This window comes from Colius striatus, chromosome 1 (assembly GCF_028858725.1).
Source record: "Colius striatus isolate bColStr4 chromosome 1, bColStr4.1.hap1, whole genome shotgun sequence".
Taxonomy (NCBI): Eukaryota; Metazoa; Chordata; class Aves; order Coliiformes; family Coliidae; genus Colius; species Colius striatus.
Window position 1 is genome coordinate 171,608,323 of NC_084759.1, and position 16,207 is coordinate 171,624,529.

Sequence of the window (16,207 nt, forward strand, 5' to 3'; positions counted from 1 at the left end):
ATGATCTCTAAAGGTCCCTTCCAACCCCTACCATTCTATGATTCTAATTCTTAAACCAAACAAATATACATATGGTTTCTAAAATCAATGCCTTTAGCCGTTAAGTTTAAAAAATAACTGATAGCCGTTCTCTTATATATATATCTCAAATCTCCACATGACAGGACTTTATCTGTCATGGGAATTTTCTGAACATCTTTTGATGGCTGCTCGCTCTGCCTGTTTATCAGATCATTTCAGAGGGTCCCTGGCAGTCCAGCTGGCGGGATGAGACCTGTCAGACTACCGACGCAGAGGGTGCGGGGGGTACAGCGAGAGCCCCTCCTCACAGGGCAACCAGCTGCTGAAGCTACTCACCGTCCATCCCGTCCCATCCCGTGCCATGCCGTGCCGCGGCTTGCAGGGGGCGGCGGCGGGCGGCAGGGGGCGGGCTCGCACCGGCAGTCTGCCGGGGTCCCGCTCATCCCCAGCGGCGGCGCGGCCGCTGCCCGGGGCGAGCTGGCGGCAGGCGGCGAACGCCTCACCCGCACCTACCCTTTGGCCGAAAGCAGTCAGCCGGGGGCGACCACGGCGGGATAAAGCATTATCGCTCTAATAAGCACCTAGAGGTGGAGCGCTCGAGTACCCAACCCGACTGCAGCTTTTGGAGCCTTAGCTTTCCCAGCTGGGCAAGTGACCAAGGGGCCACCTGAGGATTTCGAACTGTACTCGAGCCCGCATTTGCCTGCAAATGTGTTCCAGGTGCAAGTCACTCCCTCCCCATGTCCTAGCTCCTCACTTGTCAAATACAGTGAAGCTGGGGGGAAAAGTGCATGAAAGTGTTGGGAGCTGCACAGGTGCCTTACATGAGCTTGGATATAGAAAATGTTATTTTAATTATGTTGTTTTAATGTTCTGCACCATAATTACAAGTTATTTATGAATGTATACATCCATACAATATATAAATGTGCGTGTTTCTCTCTGGTACACGTGTAGTGTTGTGGGAAATTTGACAATAAAATCCTGAGCACACAGAAATGAGGGAGAGATACCTACTCCAGGACAGAAACAGCCCTATGGGATTAGTGATCCATCTGTGGAGGCAGAAGATTCCTCAGAAGATGAAGGAAAACTCATACTGCAGCACATCAGTGGGAGTGTGAGCTTATTTCATGTGTTGAACCATAAACCTTGTGATTACCATTAACAGTTTGATGATGATCTTTGGGCATGAAAAAGAAATGTAATCATAGAATCACGGACTGGTTTTGGTTGGAAGGGATCTCATCTAGTTCCAGTCCTTCTGCCATGGGTAGAGAGGCTTCCACTAGACCAGGTTGCTCAAAGGCCCATCCAATCTGGTCTGGAACACTGCCAGGGATGGGGCAGCCACAATCGCTTCAGGCAATCTGTTTCAGTGCCTCACCATCCTCACAAGGAAGAACTTTCTTCATCGTTTCTAATCTAAATCTACTCTCTTTTAGTTTAAAGCCATTACTCCTTGTCCTATCCCTTCATGACCCCATAAAAAGGTCTCTCTACAGCTTCCTTGTAGGCCTCTTTAGGTACTGGAAGGCTGCTATAAGGTCTCCCAGGAGTCTTCTCCAGACTGAATATTCCTAATTCTCTCAGCCTGTCTTCACAGGAGAAGGGCTCCGGCCTTCTGATAATTTTTGTGGTCATGTCCTTCTAATGCTGGGGGCCCCAGAGCTGGATGCAGTACTCCAGGTGGGGTCTCAGGAGAGCAGAATAGAGAGAGCCACTTTTGCTACAGCCCAGAATATGGTTGGCTTTCTGGGCTGGAAGTGCACTTTGCTGGCTCATGTTCAGCTTTTCATCCACTGGTAACAATGACATAGTTCAGTACTTGTTCCCCATCTGTAAGCCAACATGGCAAACTCCATCCAAATAGATCTGCCTGGAAAAGCAAGACCAACTTCATGTTGTTTCCCCTGACCTAAAAAATTGTTTCAGGCAGTTAATCCAGAGGTAATTTTGGTAGTTCACACAAACAAGTTAGGATGGAGCACCGCAGCATTCAAGGCAGCACACACAAGCAGAAAATACCCTTCAGCTCCTTCCAGAACACTACATAAACTTGCAAGGTTTACTCCAACTTTATCAATCCTGGTTAGTTCTAGCTTTTAAATAAGGCTTCTTTTTCGCTAATGAAAGCATCTGGAAAACTTTGAAAGAGTATTTTTTTTATTCTTTTAAAAGGCATGATTCTGTTTAAATGACTTTTTCAATAAAAGACTGTTTCAGCTTTACTAAAAGCTTCTACGTCGAGTCAGCTCCAGTTTGTGTGTAAATGGCAACATTTCGGTGTTCTTTAGAGCCTCTACTGTTCTTGAGACCACGGGACAAGGGCAAGGTGAAAGCCTTTACCCGCCTTAGTACGCTGTCACGCTGGCCACGTGGCTCCTTTCCGCCGAGAAGGGCCCGTTCCTGCCCGTGGCTCACTCTACAGCCTGGCCTTCCAGCGCGGGCACTTGCCCGGCTTTTCCAGATCCCTCGGGGAGCCCACACCCAGCAGTACCCGGCTGCCGCTTCGGTGACACTTCCCCATCCTTCACTCAAACACTGTCCACGATGCACAGACTTTGTTTCTTCGCGAAGACATGGGTTTCTCCAACGGCGTGGCGATGCCGCCTCGGCCGGGAAAAGGGCCGGGGTACGCGGCACCTCGTGCACGGTACGTGCCCTGCACGGCGGCCTCGCCGCACGTCTCCCGTGGCGGAGGAGGTGCGGAGACCGGGAAGACGGAGAGCCACTCGCCGTCCCGTGCCGTGCCGTCGCCTCCCCCCCTCCGCGGCGGGAGAAAGCGCGCGCCTGAGGCAGCTGCCGCCCGCCCGCCGGCACCCGTGCCCGCCGCCCTCCCCGTGCCGTGCCCGCCCCGCCCCGCGCCTCCCTCCGTCCCTCCCGCCGCCGGCGGGGCCGCCCCGCGCCTCTGCGCGTACAGCAGCAGAGAGCGGCGGCGGCCGGAGCGGCAGCGGGCGAGCGGCGGTGTCGGCGGGCGGCGCGCGGAGCATGGCCCCGGCGGGGCGGCTGTGCTGTGCCGCGCTGCTGTGCGGTGCCCTCAGCCTCTGCAGCCTGCGGGCCGCGCCGCGGCAGCCTGACACGCTCTACATGTGGATCGACGGCCAGCAAGCGCGGGTCCTCATCGGTAAGCGCGGCCGCTCCCCAGCCGGCTGCCGCGGCGGACGGGAGCCGCGCCGAGCCGGGGCTGGCCCGGCGGGACTGCCTCCCATCGCGCCCCTTTGCCTTTGGCAGGCTTCGAGGAGGATATCCTGATCGTGTCCGAGGGAAAGATGGCCCCGTTCACTCACGACTTCAGGAAAGCCCAGCAGAGGATGCCCGCCATCCCCGTCGGTATCCACGCCATGAACTTCACCTGGCAGGCAACGGGACGGGTAGGTGCAGAGACGGGGCCGCGGCGAGGGCTCCTTAGACCCAGGCAGGTGGTTCGGCTTTGGAGTAGCTGCGGAAACCCTTTCCGAGGCGTGCCCGCGCGGCCAGGGTGTGTGTCTCCTGCCGGACCGCGCGGGCAGCGCTTCACAGCCCAGCGCAGCCCGCGGGGGCAGCGGGCGCGGGCAGGGCGCCGGCGGCGGCGGCGGGCGGTGGGGGTGGAAAGGGCACCGGGAGCCGGGTGTCTGGGTGCTGGAGAGCCCGGCAAGCGGGTGACGCGTGAGGAGACGGCCCGAGGAAGACACTGCTTGCTTTTGGTTTGGATGAAATATCACCTGACGGTAGGTATGTGGTTGAAATTTTAATTCAACTTTTTTTAGCTTATGGACATATATTACAGGTTATTCATTGATCTCGTGTTATTAAATGTGCACATTTAATGTGTGGTTCCAGGCAATAATAATTCTCTTCTGTAGGCTTAACTTTACCGAATTTAATTGCAAACCCACATAACTCTGCAGTGTGTTGAAACCCTTAGGATTCTTTTGTTGAAAAGATAAGAATGCGTGACATATTTTCATGAAGAAACATATGTATGATTTGACACACTGACAACATATGTTACATTTGCATAAAGCCGAAATATGTTATCGTAAGTTATGGATACAGAAAAGAAAAGCACTAACATAAAAACGACGGGTTAAATTAATTCTTCTTACAGTGCTTTATACAATAAAGAGCTTGGTAAAGATGAAACAATATTTACCTTCAAATAGTAAAAAATGGTTGTATAATTCAGCTAATTACAACTTCACAAATTTGGTTGTGGTTTTGGTTGTTTTAAAATGCTGCTTCTAACTACAGGACTTGTTTGGCTTTGAGGTGTTGTCTGAGGCCCTTGTAATTTTTGCTGTCCTCACAAAGCCTTTGAGCTTAGGAAATGCTTCATCTCCTCTTTCAGAAAGGGAGGGGAATGAGGAGAGACAAAACTTACTCACAAAGGCTAAGTGACTTGCTCAAGGTCTTTGGTCTTACGGTCCAGCTTTACAGAGAAAACAACTTTGTATGCCAGGAGTTACCATTCAAATACCTAGAAATAATTAGTGTGTTTTGAGAATATATTTCTTGTTCCATTTTTCCACCAGCTTCCCTGACTGTCCATGATAAAACTCCCTCTTTTTGGAAACGAATAGAGATATAATACTAAGGCCCGTCCTTCTCTTGTCTTTCTTGTGCTTGTCTATCCCTCCTTTGCTGTCTACTCATTAGGACAGGACAGATTGTAACACTGATTTCAGTGAGAGGAGTCACAGGCTTAAAGACAGCATAGGCAAGCATTCCCCTTGATGCAGCCTGGATGAAATCTTTTTCTGAGCAGCAACAGAGCTGTTTAACCCATTATTACTCCTCCTCTCTAGTGAATTACTGAATTCCTGTTAGACAGAACATAATTACTAAGTGAAGTACCTAAATGGTTCAAATAAGGTCGTTGTACTGCTCTGTTCCTAGAACAGTGTGTTAACTTTCAGGTACTTGTGGGTCAAGCAAGCATTAAAATTGATAGACTTTTACAATCCACTTTTACAATGAGGAGATTTTACAGTTCCATTTAGCTACTCCTTACAGGTTCATCTGTATCAATTACAAACACTGGCACTCCAGTCTTATGGCTGTGGATATTTAGATAGTTATGCAGCTCTGCAGATGAAGAGCAGGATTTCAACCAGCAGCCTAAGCTAAGGAACGAGTTTCAACCCCTTAGTGTTTTAGGAGTTAGGGAAAACATGGACATACTTAGAATCCTAGAGAAACTGTCTACTTTTTGGTATGATGAACACTCCTATTGGGTTTTGCATCCCTTAGAGTACAACAGCCTTCTGGTCACAGTTCTTGTCATCCTTTGTGGAAACCAGGGCACTTACTGTCCATATGCCACCCAGTCCTTTACATGATATGATGGAGCAGTGGCACAGGCTGCCCAGAGGGGTTGTGGAGTCTCCTTCCTTGGAGGTCTTCAAGACCCGCCTGGATGTGTTCCCGTGTGACCTGATCTAGGTGAACCTGCTTCTGCAGGGGAGTTGGACTAGATGATCTCTAAAGGTCCCTTCCAACCCCTACCACTCTATGATTCCATTCTATGTGAAGGGGCAGGAAAAAAACAAGTATTTCTTCTGTAGCCCGTAGTGCAACACCATCATTTCCCACAACAGTTTTGCACAGAGGCAAAACTTGTGGCAAAAGACCACTATTTCTCCAGAATTTCCAATATTTTATGAGGGGAAGAACTTATGAGGGGTAAACTTAAACTTTTGGGTTTTTTAGCCCCAGTGTTCTGTTTTGTTTTTAAGTACATATGTTTTTAGAAGTTTCCATTGACACATCCAAGGAGGTATTCAATAGTTGCTACCTTTATTCTAGCAGAGTGTGCTTTTTTTTTCTGGGAATTTCCTAAGTCAAGGAACAGAAAGTGGGAATAGGAAGGAAGGGAGAGAAGGAAAGGAAAGGAAAAGCAGAGGGTAGAAGAGAGGCAAGAAAGGAAGAAGGAAAATAAATAAAAACTAGTACTCTTTGAAGGAAGAAATATATTCAAGATACTGAAATACTAGTCTGCTTTCTGCAAAACAACTAGCATCCTGTTTGGTAAAATTGAAATGGTTTCTTCTCTGAGTCTTGTGTTCTGTGCTTTATAAACCTCTTAAGCTTGTATCCCACTTGAGATTTGAAGACATTTCTCTAGGGCTCCAAGGTTTTGGGGGCTGTCAGTAGTATATGCTGCAGCCTTTTGGGGTCTTAATACCACACTTCTGAGTAGGTACAGGAGATCCCATGTATGGCCTTACATCGTTCCTAGCCCTGATGTCAACAAGACAAGGGAATGAGAGTGGCTGGGTGGGTACCTTTCAGCCAGCCAAAGTCAACCCGTTGCACCTGGGATCTCCAAGAGGGTAGGATTAAATCTCTTCTGACATACACCTTGCATCCCTGTTTATACCTGTGGAAACTGGGTATAAATATCCTGTGGGTAGATTCCGTCTACCTGCTTCTGGGATAAATAATGATCCAAGTTGCAGGTGACTAAATAATTCAAACCTAGGAGTGGCAATAATTCTCAGTCCTGCATTGCTGTGTGTGTCTATACTTAAAAAATGTCTGTTGAAAGGAACAGTTTAAGGACTAGATTATACCTATATTCTGTGTAAACCAAAGCATTGAAAACCCACTACATTTTTATGTTACATTTCTTATACAGTGGCCTTTGTGCCCTGGATCCATTTTATGTGAAAAAGATTTTGTATGACAAACAGTTAAAGCCATTTTCACTAGAAAACATTAACTAAAGAAAAGCATGAGTTGCTTTTAGCCCTTAGTCCATTAGTTCTAATTAATTATTAGGGAATACCAGAGGAAAACCAAAATGTTAGGATCTGCTTACTCTTTTTGGTAAAGTCCAGATGAGCCAAGGCTTACAAGAAGACTAGAGTATTGCAGAACAGGATTATTATGTTGCTGGATGCATGCCACTGTGTGGTGTAGCAGTGGTGGTTCTGCCCTGTGACAGGTGGATCAAGTGCTGGGAAAGGGTCTTTGATCTGAAGTGCTTGTGGTCACAAGAGCACAAGTGTCAGGACTTAAAGGGACATCCCAGCATGTAGTCCTTGGAGCCCTTAAAAGAGGCAGCTGGGCCTGTCCCTAACAGAAAGGGTAGAATATTTCTGATCAGAGTTGTCAATAAACCTGAGAGAAGCAAAAAGATGCCCACCTCTTAAGAAGAGGGGATATATGTCATCAGTGCATTTTCTAGCATCATTTCTATATTGTAAAGTGGAGCTTAGGGACAGTATGTAATTACAGCTCCTGCAGGCTTATTCTGAATGTGACCATCAACCCTGAACAGCTCAATTGGTTTATCTGGAATTACCTTATGTTGCTGAGATGTTGCCTGATTGTGAAGATAAAATGGAATATTCAGATACGCCAGGAGAAGTTTTGTTTCCTTGCCCAGAGGAAAGCTAACAGACTGCCAATTTTAAGGCATTATTGATGCAATAGGGTGCTCCAAACAGACATCACTATTTCCCTGGAAAACTGAAAAAAAACCAGCGAATTTCAAGCCATGTAAGTCTTCAAAGGAAACTTTTCTTCAAAGAAACCGATGAAGATTTTGTAACTATCTTATTCATACCCAGTGATTACAGTGATGCTTTCCAGCTTTAAAAATGTCTCAATTTAGGGTTGGAGATTTTTTCCCCTTAATAAAAGTGTGGCTTTTCTGGAAGTTTGGTCAAGGCAATCACATGAACTCACACTCTTGGGATTTATAGTAATGCCTTCACTGTGGTTTCATGTCACCAAACCGAGGAAATACTTTGTTTTCTGACCTCTGTACCAAAATTTCCATGTGGAATGTGAAGATGTTTACATACTGTGAGCATGATCTTTAGACAGGGTTCTCATATCAAGAACGCAGCTCCAAACCTTTAATATTTAGATTGTGCTCAGCTGTGACATTTTGCATCTCAGTGTTGTAGACATGCCACCAGGGATCAAAGTAAGGCTGTAGAGATCCCACTCGCTTAGTAAAGCAGGCATGTGCCAGCCATCTGTTGTATCTGCTGATAGAAAACAGCAGTAAAGTTTCTCAGAGTTTTGCCAAGAAGAAGAGGGGGGGTGGGATTTATTGCTCAGCAGAGATGAGTTACAAGGCACCTTGTAGTGTAAGGTACATCTGGTTTCCATAGTAATTTACATGGTATATGTGTAAACTACACAATTATTTTTACACAGCAGTGTAAAGCTGCATTAAATAAACCATTCTCCAAGATTTTCATTGTTTATCCTTTCTATAAATATTCAAATACATTTTTTAACAAAAAAGCTTAAGTAATAAAACATTTTCACTACTTTTACAGCAGTAGCTGCCTTGTACAACATAACTGTTGAAAAGCACTGGAACTAACAGGACACTCCAAGCTTCAAGCCTATATTTTGTGAAAATATACAGATCTCTCTCCCCGTGTTACTAACAGGGTTTTTTTCTGAAATATAAGATCTAGGCTGTGCTGCTTTCCTCCTCTTTGTGGAAGTGAAAATGTTTTCTGTCAACATCACCTCTCTTTTACGGTTTCCCAAGTATGTTTTTAGTGGTCTAAAGTTAATGCCATTACAAGTAATGCCATGAAGTAAAAAGCAAGAACTAACTGGAAACATTTTTTTTTTTTACATATTTAACTTTTTCTGTTCATGTCATACTTTCCAATGAGTGGGGTCTTTTTAGTAGCTACAAGTATGAATAACTTACTTCTAGGCAAGTGAATTATGTACATGTAAAACAAATGTAAGAAACCACACTCTTCCTAGGCCGTGCACATACGTAAGGAATATGATGTGACCCAGAGCTTTCAAAACAGCGATATTAGTAGATACTTGCATCATGTTGAACAGAATTTTAAGTATTGTGTACCTTAGCTCAGAGTACTGACTTCTTGCTTCGTTTTTTTAAAGCTTTAAAGACAATGCATCTCAAAACCTCTCTCTTTTTAACCTTCCTGTGGCTTTATACTTGGCTTGCCAGGGTTTGTTCTTTCTAAATTTTCCTTTCTGTGTACAAATTTCACCTTTTCAAGGATGCTGCTTTACTTCTGTTAGTCTCTTTTGTTCTGCTGTTCATCCGTGTTGTATTTTTTGCTTGTTTGCTCTTTATTTGTGGCCAAGCTCTTCACTTTATCAGACTCTGGCCCAGATGTGGTGGAAAGTGCAGTCATCCAAAATGCATAGCGAAGAACAGACAGCTGCATTGCAAGACTTAGTCTTTCCATAACAAACCATACAGCGTTCATGGCAGTGAATTATATGTGCAAAATGTGGTAGATGTCTGCTACTGCAGGTGTGTGTTTCAGTAAAAGATATAGCTTTATTGGTATTTTCTGTTACTTAAACGGTATTTTCTGTTACTTAAATCTTCTTGTTACTTAAAACTTTTTTTTTTAAACTGTAAATGGAAAACACACAATCACATACTTTTGATAGGTTATTGAATGCACAGTTATTTTGTATTCTTTCCGTTGTTTGGTTTGTGGAGATTGACATTTAGAGATTTTAATTGTCATAAGCTGTGATTGTAATAAAGTGTATCTAATAATGTAATGAAAGACTGGCTCTTCTTGTACAAAATAGAGACTCGTGTGCAAAAAGCTCTTGAGCTATCAATGACACTGAGCTGAGCTAACAGAAGTCTCACTCAGTGAGTACACGTGCATTGAGATCAGATGTGTTTTCTTCTTGGGTGACAGCCTGGCAGGTGATGTGTGTGAGCTGACAGTTCTACAGGGCCTCTGCCTGCATCACTAGTTCTCTCAATCTCTAATGAGACCCATCAGCACATAGAAGAACCTGCAGAAGATTCGTCTCTTTCCTTACATTTGCTTAATACAAGAGCTCAGTAGAGACAAACAGACCTGTCCTCAAACTTCTGTGCTGCATGTTCTTGTCTCTTTGTGCCTCTGCCCTGGATTCACTCCAGTATGTCCTTGTCTCTCATGCACCACGGAGCCCAGGACTGGACTCAGCACTGTAGAGTTGTCGCAGCAGAGCTGAGCAGAGGGGAAGGATAACCTCCCCCAACCTGCTGCCAGTGCTCTGCCTGATGCAGCCCAGGAGGCTGTTGGCCTGCTTTGCCACAATATCACATTACTGCCTCATCATCAACTAATTGTCCACCAGGACCCCAAGGTACTTTCCTGTAAAGCTGTTTTGCAGCTGCTTGGACCCCAGTATGGACTGGTGCATGGAGTTGTTCTTCCCCAGGTGCAGGACTTTGTACATTGCCTTGTTGAACTTCATGGGGTTCCCATCAGCCCCTTCCTCCAGCCTTGTGAGGTGCCTCTGGATGGCAGCATGACCTTCTGGTGTACAAGCAGCTCTTCCCAGTCTTGTATCATCTGCAAACTTGCTGAGGGTACACTCTGTCATGATGTCCATGTTATTAAGGAAGATGTTAAACAGTATGAGACCTATGCCAACCCCTGAGGTACACCACCAGTAACTGTCTTCCATATGGACTTTGTGCTGCTGCTGCTAACCCACTGAGCCACCTCACGTAAATTCCACTTCTTCACTTCTTTAGTGGGGATGTTGTGGGAGACAGTGCTGAAAGCCTTACTAAACTCAAGGTAGACAGAATCCACTGCTCTCATCCCCCAAGCAAACCATTAACACAAAATTGGCCAAGTGGGAACGCAAAACTGAGACTGGCTTGTACAGTCACAGTGAAGCAGCAAACCAGAATCTGCCCCAGAAAAATGAATATAAACAAAGCACAGACAGTGATACTGTTGTATGGAGGCACTGAGAAGACTTTTTTTTTTTTCAAGCTATGATACCTAAAATCCACCACAGTCTGTGGATTCATATTCCATTCACAGAAGACCACTTAACCTGCACAAAAGGGCTAAAGAGTTACCTTACAAATCTGTCTGAGTTGAAGAGGCATGTGCAGAACAGAAATGCCTTAGTAAAGGCTTACAAGGATTTGTGGTGGATTTTTTTTTCAGCCAAACAACAAGAAAACCCCTGGATTTTTTGCATGTGGTATGAAAGTTTGCTTTGTTTTGCAACCAGCTGGTGGAACCCAGCTTGTTTGACCATACAAGGAAAAGTGGGCAATTACCTTCCAGCTGCTTCAGCACTTGCTGCCATCACTGCTGAATACTTCAATAAATAACTTGGAGACCAAACACTGCTTTCAGAGCTGGTCCCACAAATCCTCTGAAGTTGCTTCTTAGCCTGGATAAACACCTAGCTAAACCATACTGATGCTAACGGAAATAAATATGCCTGACATCAAACCTGGCAATCTCCCAGCCTCAGGTTTTGGCCCATCACCAGGGAAAACAAACTCCCCAAACAGCAGCCCACTAATGAGAAGACCTGTCACCAGCTTTGTGCTCTGAAGCACAGAAACCAGTATCAAGAGCAGCAGACCCAGCCTTTGGAATGATGACTGGCCAGAAGAGGAGAGGGCAGGATTTTGGACCATCCTGACCATCAGGGAAGGAGCTCAGAGCTTTCAGTACTGTTGTTATGAACTTACTTTTTTCTGAGAACAAGAGGAAGGCACGGCGAGGTCACAACTTGTTGATAAGCTGGAGATAGTCTCTCTCTGCAATGTTTTCTACTTGCTCTCAACGTGCAAATGTGTTATACTGATCTAGCCAATGGGAATCTGAGACTAAAAACCACACAGGCAAATAATCAAGTCCACTGAACACCTTCGGTAAGGAGTACAAGTACCAACTTCAGCCTGTTTCATTTAAACTGCAGTAAACACTGCTTTCATTTTTCCAAGTTTGAGCCTTAGCCAGTTCTCTTTCTTGCAAAGGTTCTGGGAAATAAATTGAACTGTTGAAACAGAGTCCATTTGAGTGACCATGTTGAAACACACTTTTTTCCCCCCTTGTAAAGCCAGAGTTACATTAAAAAGCTTCAAGCAGCTACATGCCTGCAGTATTCCACACAGGGACCTTCAGGGAGAACAGGGAGGTTGCACAGCAGAGCACACCAGCATCTACCAGAGCGAAAGGAGATACAAAAATACAGCTACCTGGGTCTGTAATCACAAGCAACAATGTTGGTAATAGGTGTAGGGTGGAGAAGCTTATATTGGCCGTTACAGACAGAAAGCAAAGGCCTTCATCGCATCAGGAACCACACAGTTTTCCTTGACGTAACAGTAGCTTTTCTTTGATGGGACAAAGTCTGCGCCTTGTCCTACCCTCTAATGGAGTTCACATTTGAATTGTATCAGTGTGAATATCCTGTTTAGTTAATAGACCCTCTTTAATTGTCCAGCCAAACGTTTGCAGTCAAGTAAATTTCATAATTTATGTAGTTGATGCCATGATGTCACGATTACTATGATTTGTTTAGACAGCAATTAATTGAAACCTAGCAGTGGAATTAAAAGATGTAAAACATTCCTAAATATTTCATTTATTTATATTAGATCTACATTAATCCAAAAGTAAGGTTTTCTCATCCAGTAAAATATAGTCAAGCATTATGAGTTCATTCAGTTAAATTAATGGGGCGATACTTAAAACAATGAGGAATCTGATAGTTTGCTGGGAGAAGGAGCAGTTAGCTGGGGTTATAGAGCTCGCAGCCACTGCAAATTGTAACAAAATCTCTGTTTCTCCACCTCTCCCTAATCCCAATAGCTCCAACAGAAACTTCTGTCTCTGGGTTTATGGATGTTTCTTGTGCCTGTCTACAAAGACTGAGGTAACTGCAGTGAGGTCTTTCCTACCTTCTTGGTTCAGAACAGATGATGGAGCATACCCAATTTCTTGATGATTCCTTCCCTTTCCCAGGCCAGAAGTCTCACAAAGAGTGGGAAACAGAAAGTGAGTTTTGTGAGAGATGGGAAAAAAAGATGGCCATTGTCCTTCTGTGAAAGTGGTATTGTGAGATTCTTCCCTCTTGGATTTCTTTATAACCACTCCTCATAAAAACACAGGAGGAGCCCTAAACTAACCCTCTCTTCTCTGAGGAGAAAGTTGTACCAGTCTCCTGCTGCAGCTGGTTATTCCACCCAGAAGAGGGGAAGGTGGAGGAAGCAGTCAGTCTGTAGGGGCTTCCCTAATCTGGTTTTGCTACCCCAACCACATTCACAGGACAATTCACTTTAAATGCATAAGCATCTACTCTGACTGTAATCAAGCATAAGAGGTGTTTAGGTGAAGCTTGCTTTTTATCTCTGATTATAGGCTACCAGATAAGCCAGATTTAGTAATGACATCCTGTGGTAAAGTCAAAGTTACATTTCAGGCAAGCGTAAGAAGAGCCACTGATCTCTCTCAATGCATAGAAAATGTGAAAACAGTTCTTTGAAAAAGCAAAAAGCCTTGGATTAAAGTTTGTACAACCTGCATGTTGAAAACTCAACCATGAACTTTCAGTATATCACAGAGAATGGACCTTCTAACTGTGGTGCATTGTTCACCTGTTATCCATCATAAGTATGTTAATAGCCTATAGATAAATAATTTTGCTAAAACCAGATTTTCTCTGCTTTAAAAATCTGCATTTGAAACATAGGTGGAGATCTGTATATTCCCAGCATCGTTTAGACTTGAGAGGTTTTTTTTCTGTGCACATTTCCCCAAAAAACATTCCTAATGAACTTTGTGGTCAGAAAGTTGTGTCACTCCAGTTTCTGCCACACCCAATTCATATGCATCTCAGTTTATTAAACACAACTGAAAGGTTACAGCAACATACTGTTGCATTAAGGTAGTTGGCCTTCACGTGCAAGCGTATTTTCCCTAGACCTCTGCATGTCTTGTACTCCACAGCTTGCAACCATGCAGTTTACCGTGTGTCTGCATATTAATGCGTCCAGTTGACTTAACGGGACAGATTTTTAAAAGCTACTCAGCGATTGTAACAGCTGTTCACTGTGAGGAAAGCTGCAGGACTTCAGCACCAGTTCTTTGGTTGCATAAAATTCACAGTTGCAGAAGAAGCTGCATGATATTACATCCCACAGATGACAATTAGTATGGGCTCGTGGGCTCAATGAGGTTTTCATGTCCCATAAAAGCAGAGATAGTTGAAGTCTATACATACAGCATTCACTGGTATTTCATGATTTTTGACTGTTTCACTGGATACCATGAGACTTGTTGAAACTTTTTTAATTAACACAGGTGGGTTTTGTACTTTCTTCTGTCTGTTTCCTTAAAAAAGAAAGATTGACATGTAGAAAGGAATAGGAGAAAAACCCAGTTTGTCCCTTAGAGGTTTCAAAGTTGGAAAACAGTTTACATGTTGCATAAACTTAATCCCATTGTCTAGACAGCAGTGTGTCTTCCCTCTTGAGTGGAACAGAAATGGGATCTCTTTTCCCACACACTGGGAGGGTGTGGGAGAGTCCCTCTTAGCAGAGCAGAAGAGAGCAGGTTCTGTGACATCTCCCTCAGCTGCAGTGCTCAGAGCTGTACTGGTGCCTCTTAGGAGATCCACATGAGGGAGCCCATATGCTATGTGCACCACCATAATGGCAAAGGCTGTCAGAGTAGAGTCAGACTGGCATGATTCAGGAGTACATATCTTCCAGTCTGGTTTGCCTGAGCACCTCATGCACAGACTTGCTCATGCCCTTCAGCAGAGCACAGGCCTCACCTTTGCACCAGGACAGCAGCATCATCACCTGACCAGTGGACTTTATCACTGGCAAACTGATGTATGCTTGGTACGATCACAAAAGCCTCCTGGTACAGTGTCCTTGCGCAGTCTCTTCTGTAACTTTGCATGACATTTTCCTAACAGCCTCTCCTCACTTGATCTGCAGAGTACACCTAAGTGGCATGGCACAGTTGGAAAGGTTTTAGAAATCTGTTTGTAATTGTGATCTGGTTTGCTCCAAAGAAACCTGTTAATGTGAACAGCCTTCAAGCTTACAAACATGAGTCAAACTTGAATGACTCCTGGTGTATGACCTTAATGAACAATTGCAAGATCATATTTCTGAGGGTGGAATCATGCTTTTGGATTCTTTGTTTCTCTTGGAGATGAAAAGCCTTGTGCCCGTGTGACGGCTCTGGCAGTGCTATCAGAAATGTGTGTACCCTGTCTAGGTGCAGGTTCTGTTGGTTTCAGTAGTGGTTTGGAGGAGCCATCATTTCACTGATGATTCTCAGCTTAGTTTCTTCCTCACTCCAGAATAATAAAGTTTGGGAATGTGATGAAAAAAGTTGACCCATTGCCAATGGCACAGGAACAATTCACCTGCCTTCCAGTGCCATTCCACAACAGCTTCAGCTACGCTGGCAGCTGACACCATCCCATCTTCTTTCCCACTCCTGGTTACACATTACAGTTTTCTTTCTTGTGCCAGTGCTGCGTGACTTGCTCAAGGAGTTGCTCTGGCTAAAAAGTATCCCTACAGAAAGAAGTAATTTACTTTTAACTTGATCTGCTGTCTTGGTTAGCCACGTCTGAAGAGGGTAGGACTGCCCCAGTGCAGTCTTAGACTGCTTTGAGCTGCCTTGGCAGTCCCAGTATTGTGAGATACAGAAAATGTGGCAAACCAGATCAGAACAGAGAAACAACTCCCAAACCTCAAGCATCTTCTAACCAGCAGAAATTCAAGCAGAACCAAAGTTGACTCAACTGACTGGTATCACAGCGAGTCCCATGAAGATGACAGGGAGGGTTTGAGCCACAGGCTGCTGTGCTGAGCACTGCATTTCTGTGCCCTGTAGTGATGCAGAGAGCAGACCTGACAGCTCAGCAAGGTTTGCCATGTGGGAGGTTCTGCTCCAGTGTTTCTTTCTTCCTGAAAGTGCTGTGGACACTCAGCTGGTTTGGGGGATTTGAAAAACCTCCAGCAGACTTTGACTCCAGCAGAAGTTAGGGACTGTCTGCACATCTGGTATCTTGTTGAGTGAGAAAAAGGATGATTTGGCCTTGGTCTGCAAGAGCAGAGCAGATTTACTGGAGCTGTATGTCAAGGCATAAATTACATCTCAACAAAACTCTTTAATCCCAGATCAGGCAGTTATCTCAAAACAGAATATAGAATTCTGCTGTCATTGGGCTTCTGTTGGCTTTTCATCAGAGGTACATATGGACTTGGGGAAGTCCACACATTCATGCCTGAAGCTGAATGGTCCCATTGACATTTTCCATAATAAAAATGAGGTTAGGGTCTCTGCAAAACATTCTTCTGAGGAACTTTCAGCTGCTGGTCCACCACATCAAGATTATCCTAATTTAAAAAAACCGAAACAAACCACAAACAGAAGGATACAGGTTT

General features: G+C 44.7%; 1 protein-coding gene across 1 annotated transcript in view; it reads left to right on the plus strand.

The window, feature by feature from the left end:
* The first annotated feature begins 3,012 nt into the window (after positions 1 to 3,012).
* The window catches only part of WIF1 (WNT inhibitory factor 1), a 40,643-nt gene continuing 27,448 nt past the window's right edge, over positions 3,013 to 16,207 (plus strand). Inside the window, exons 1-2 of the mRNA XM_062013006.1 lie at positions 3,013 to 3,148; positions 3,256 to 3,395. Coding sequence (XP_061868990.1) covers positions 3,013 to 3,148; positions 3,256 to 3,395 — 276 coding nt within the window. The remainder of the gene's footprint in view (positions 3,149 to 3,255; positions 3,396 to 16,207) is intronic.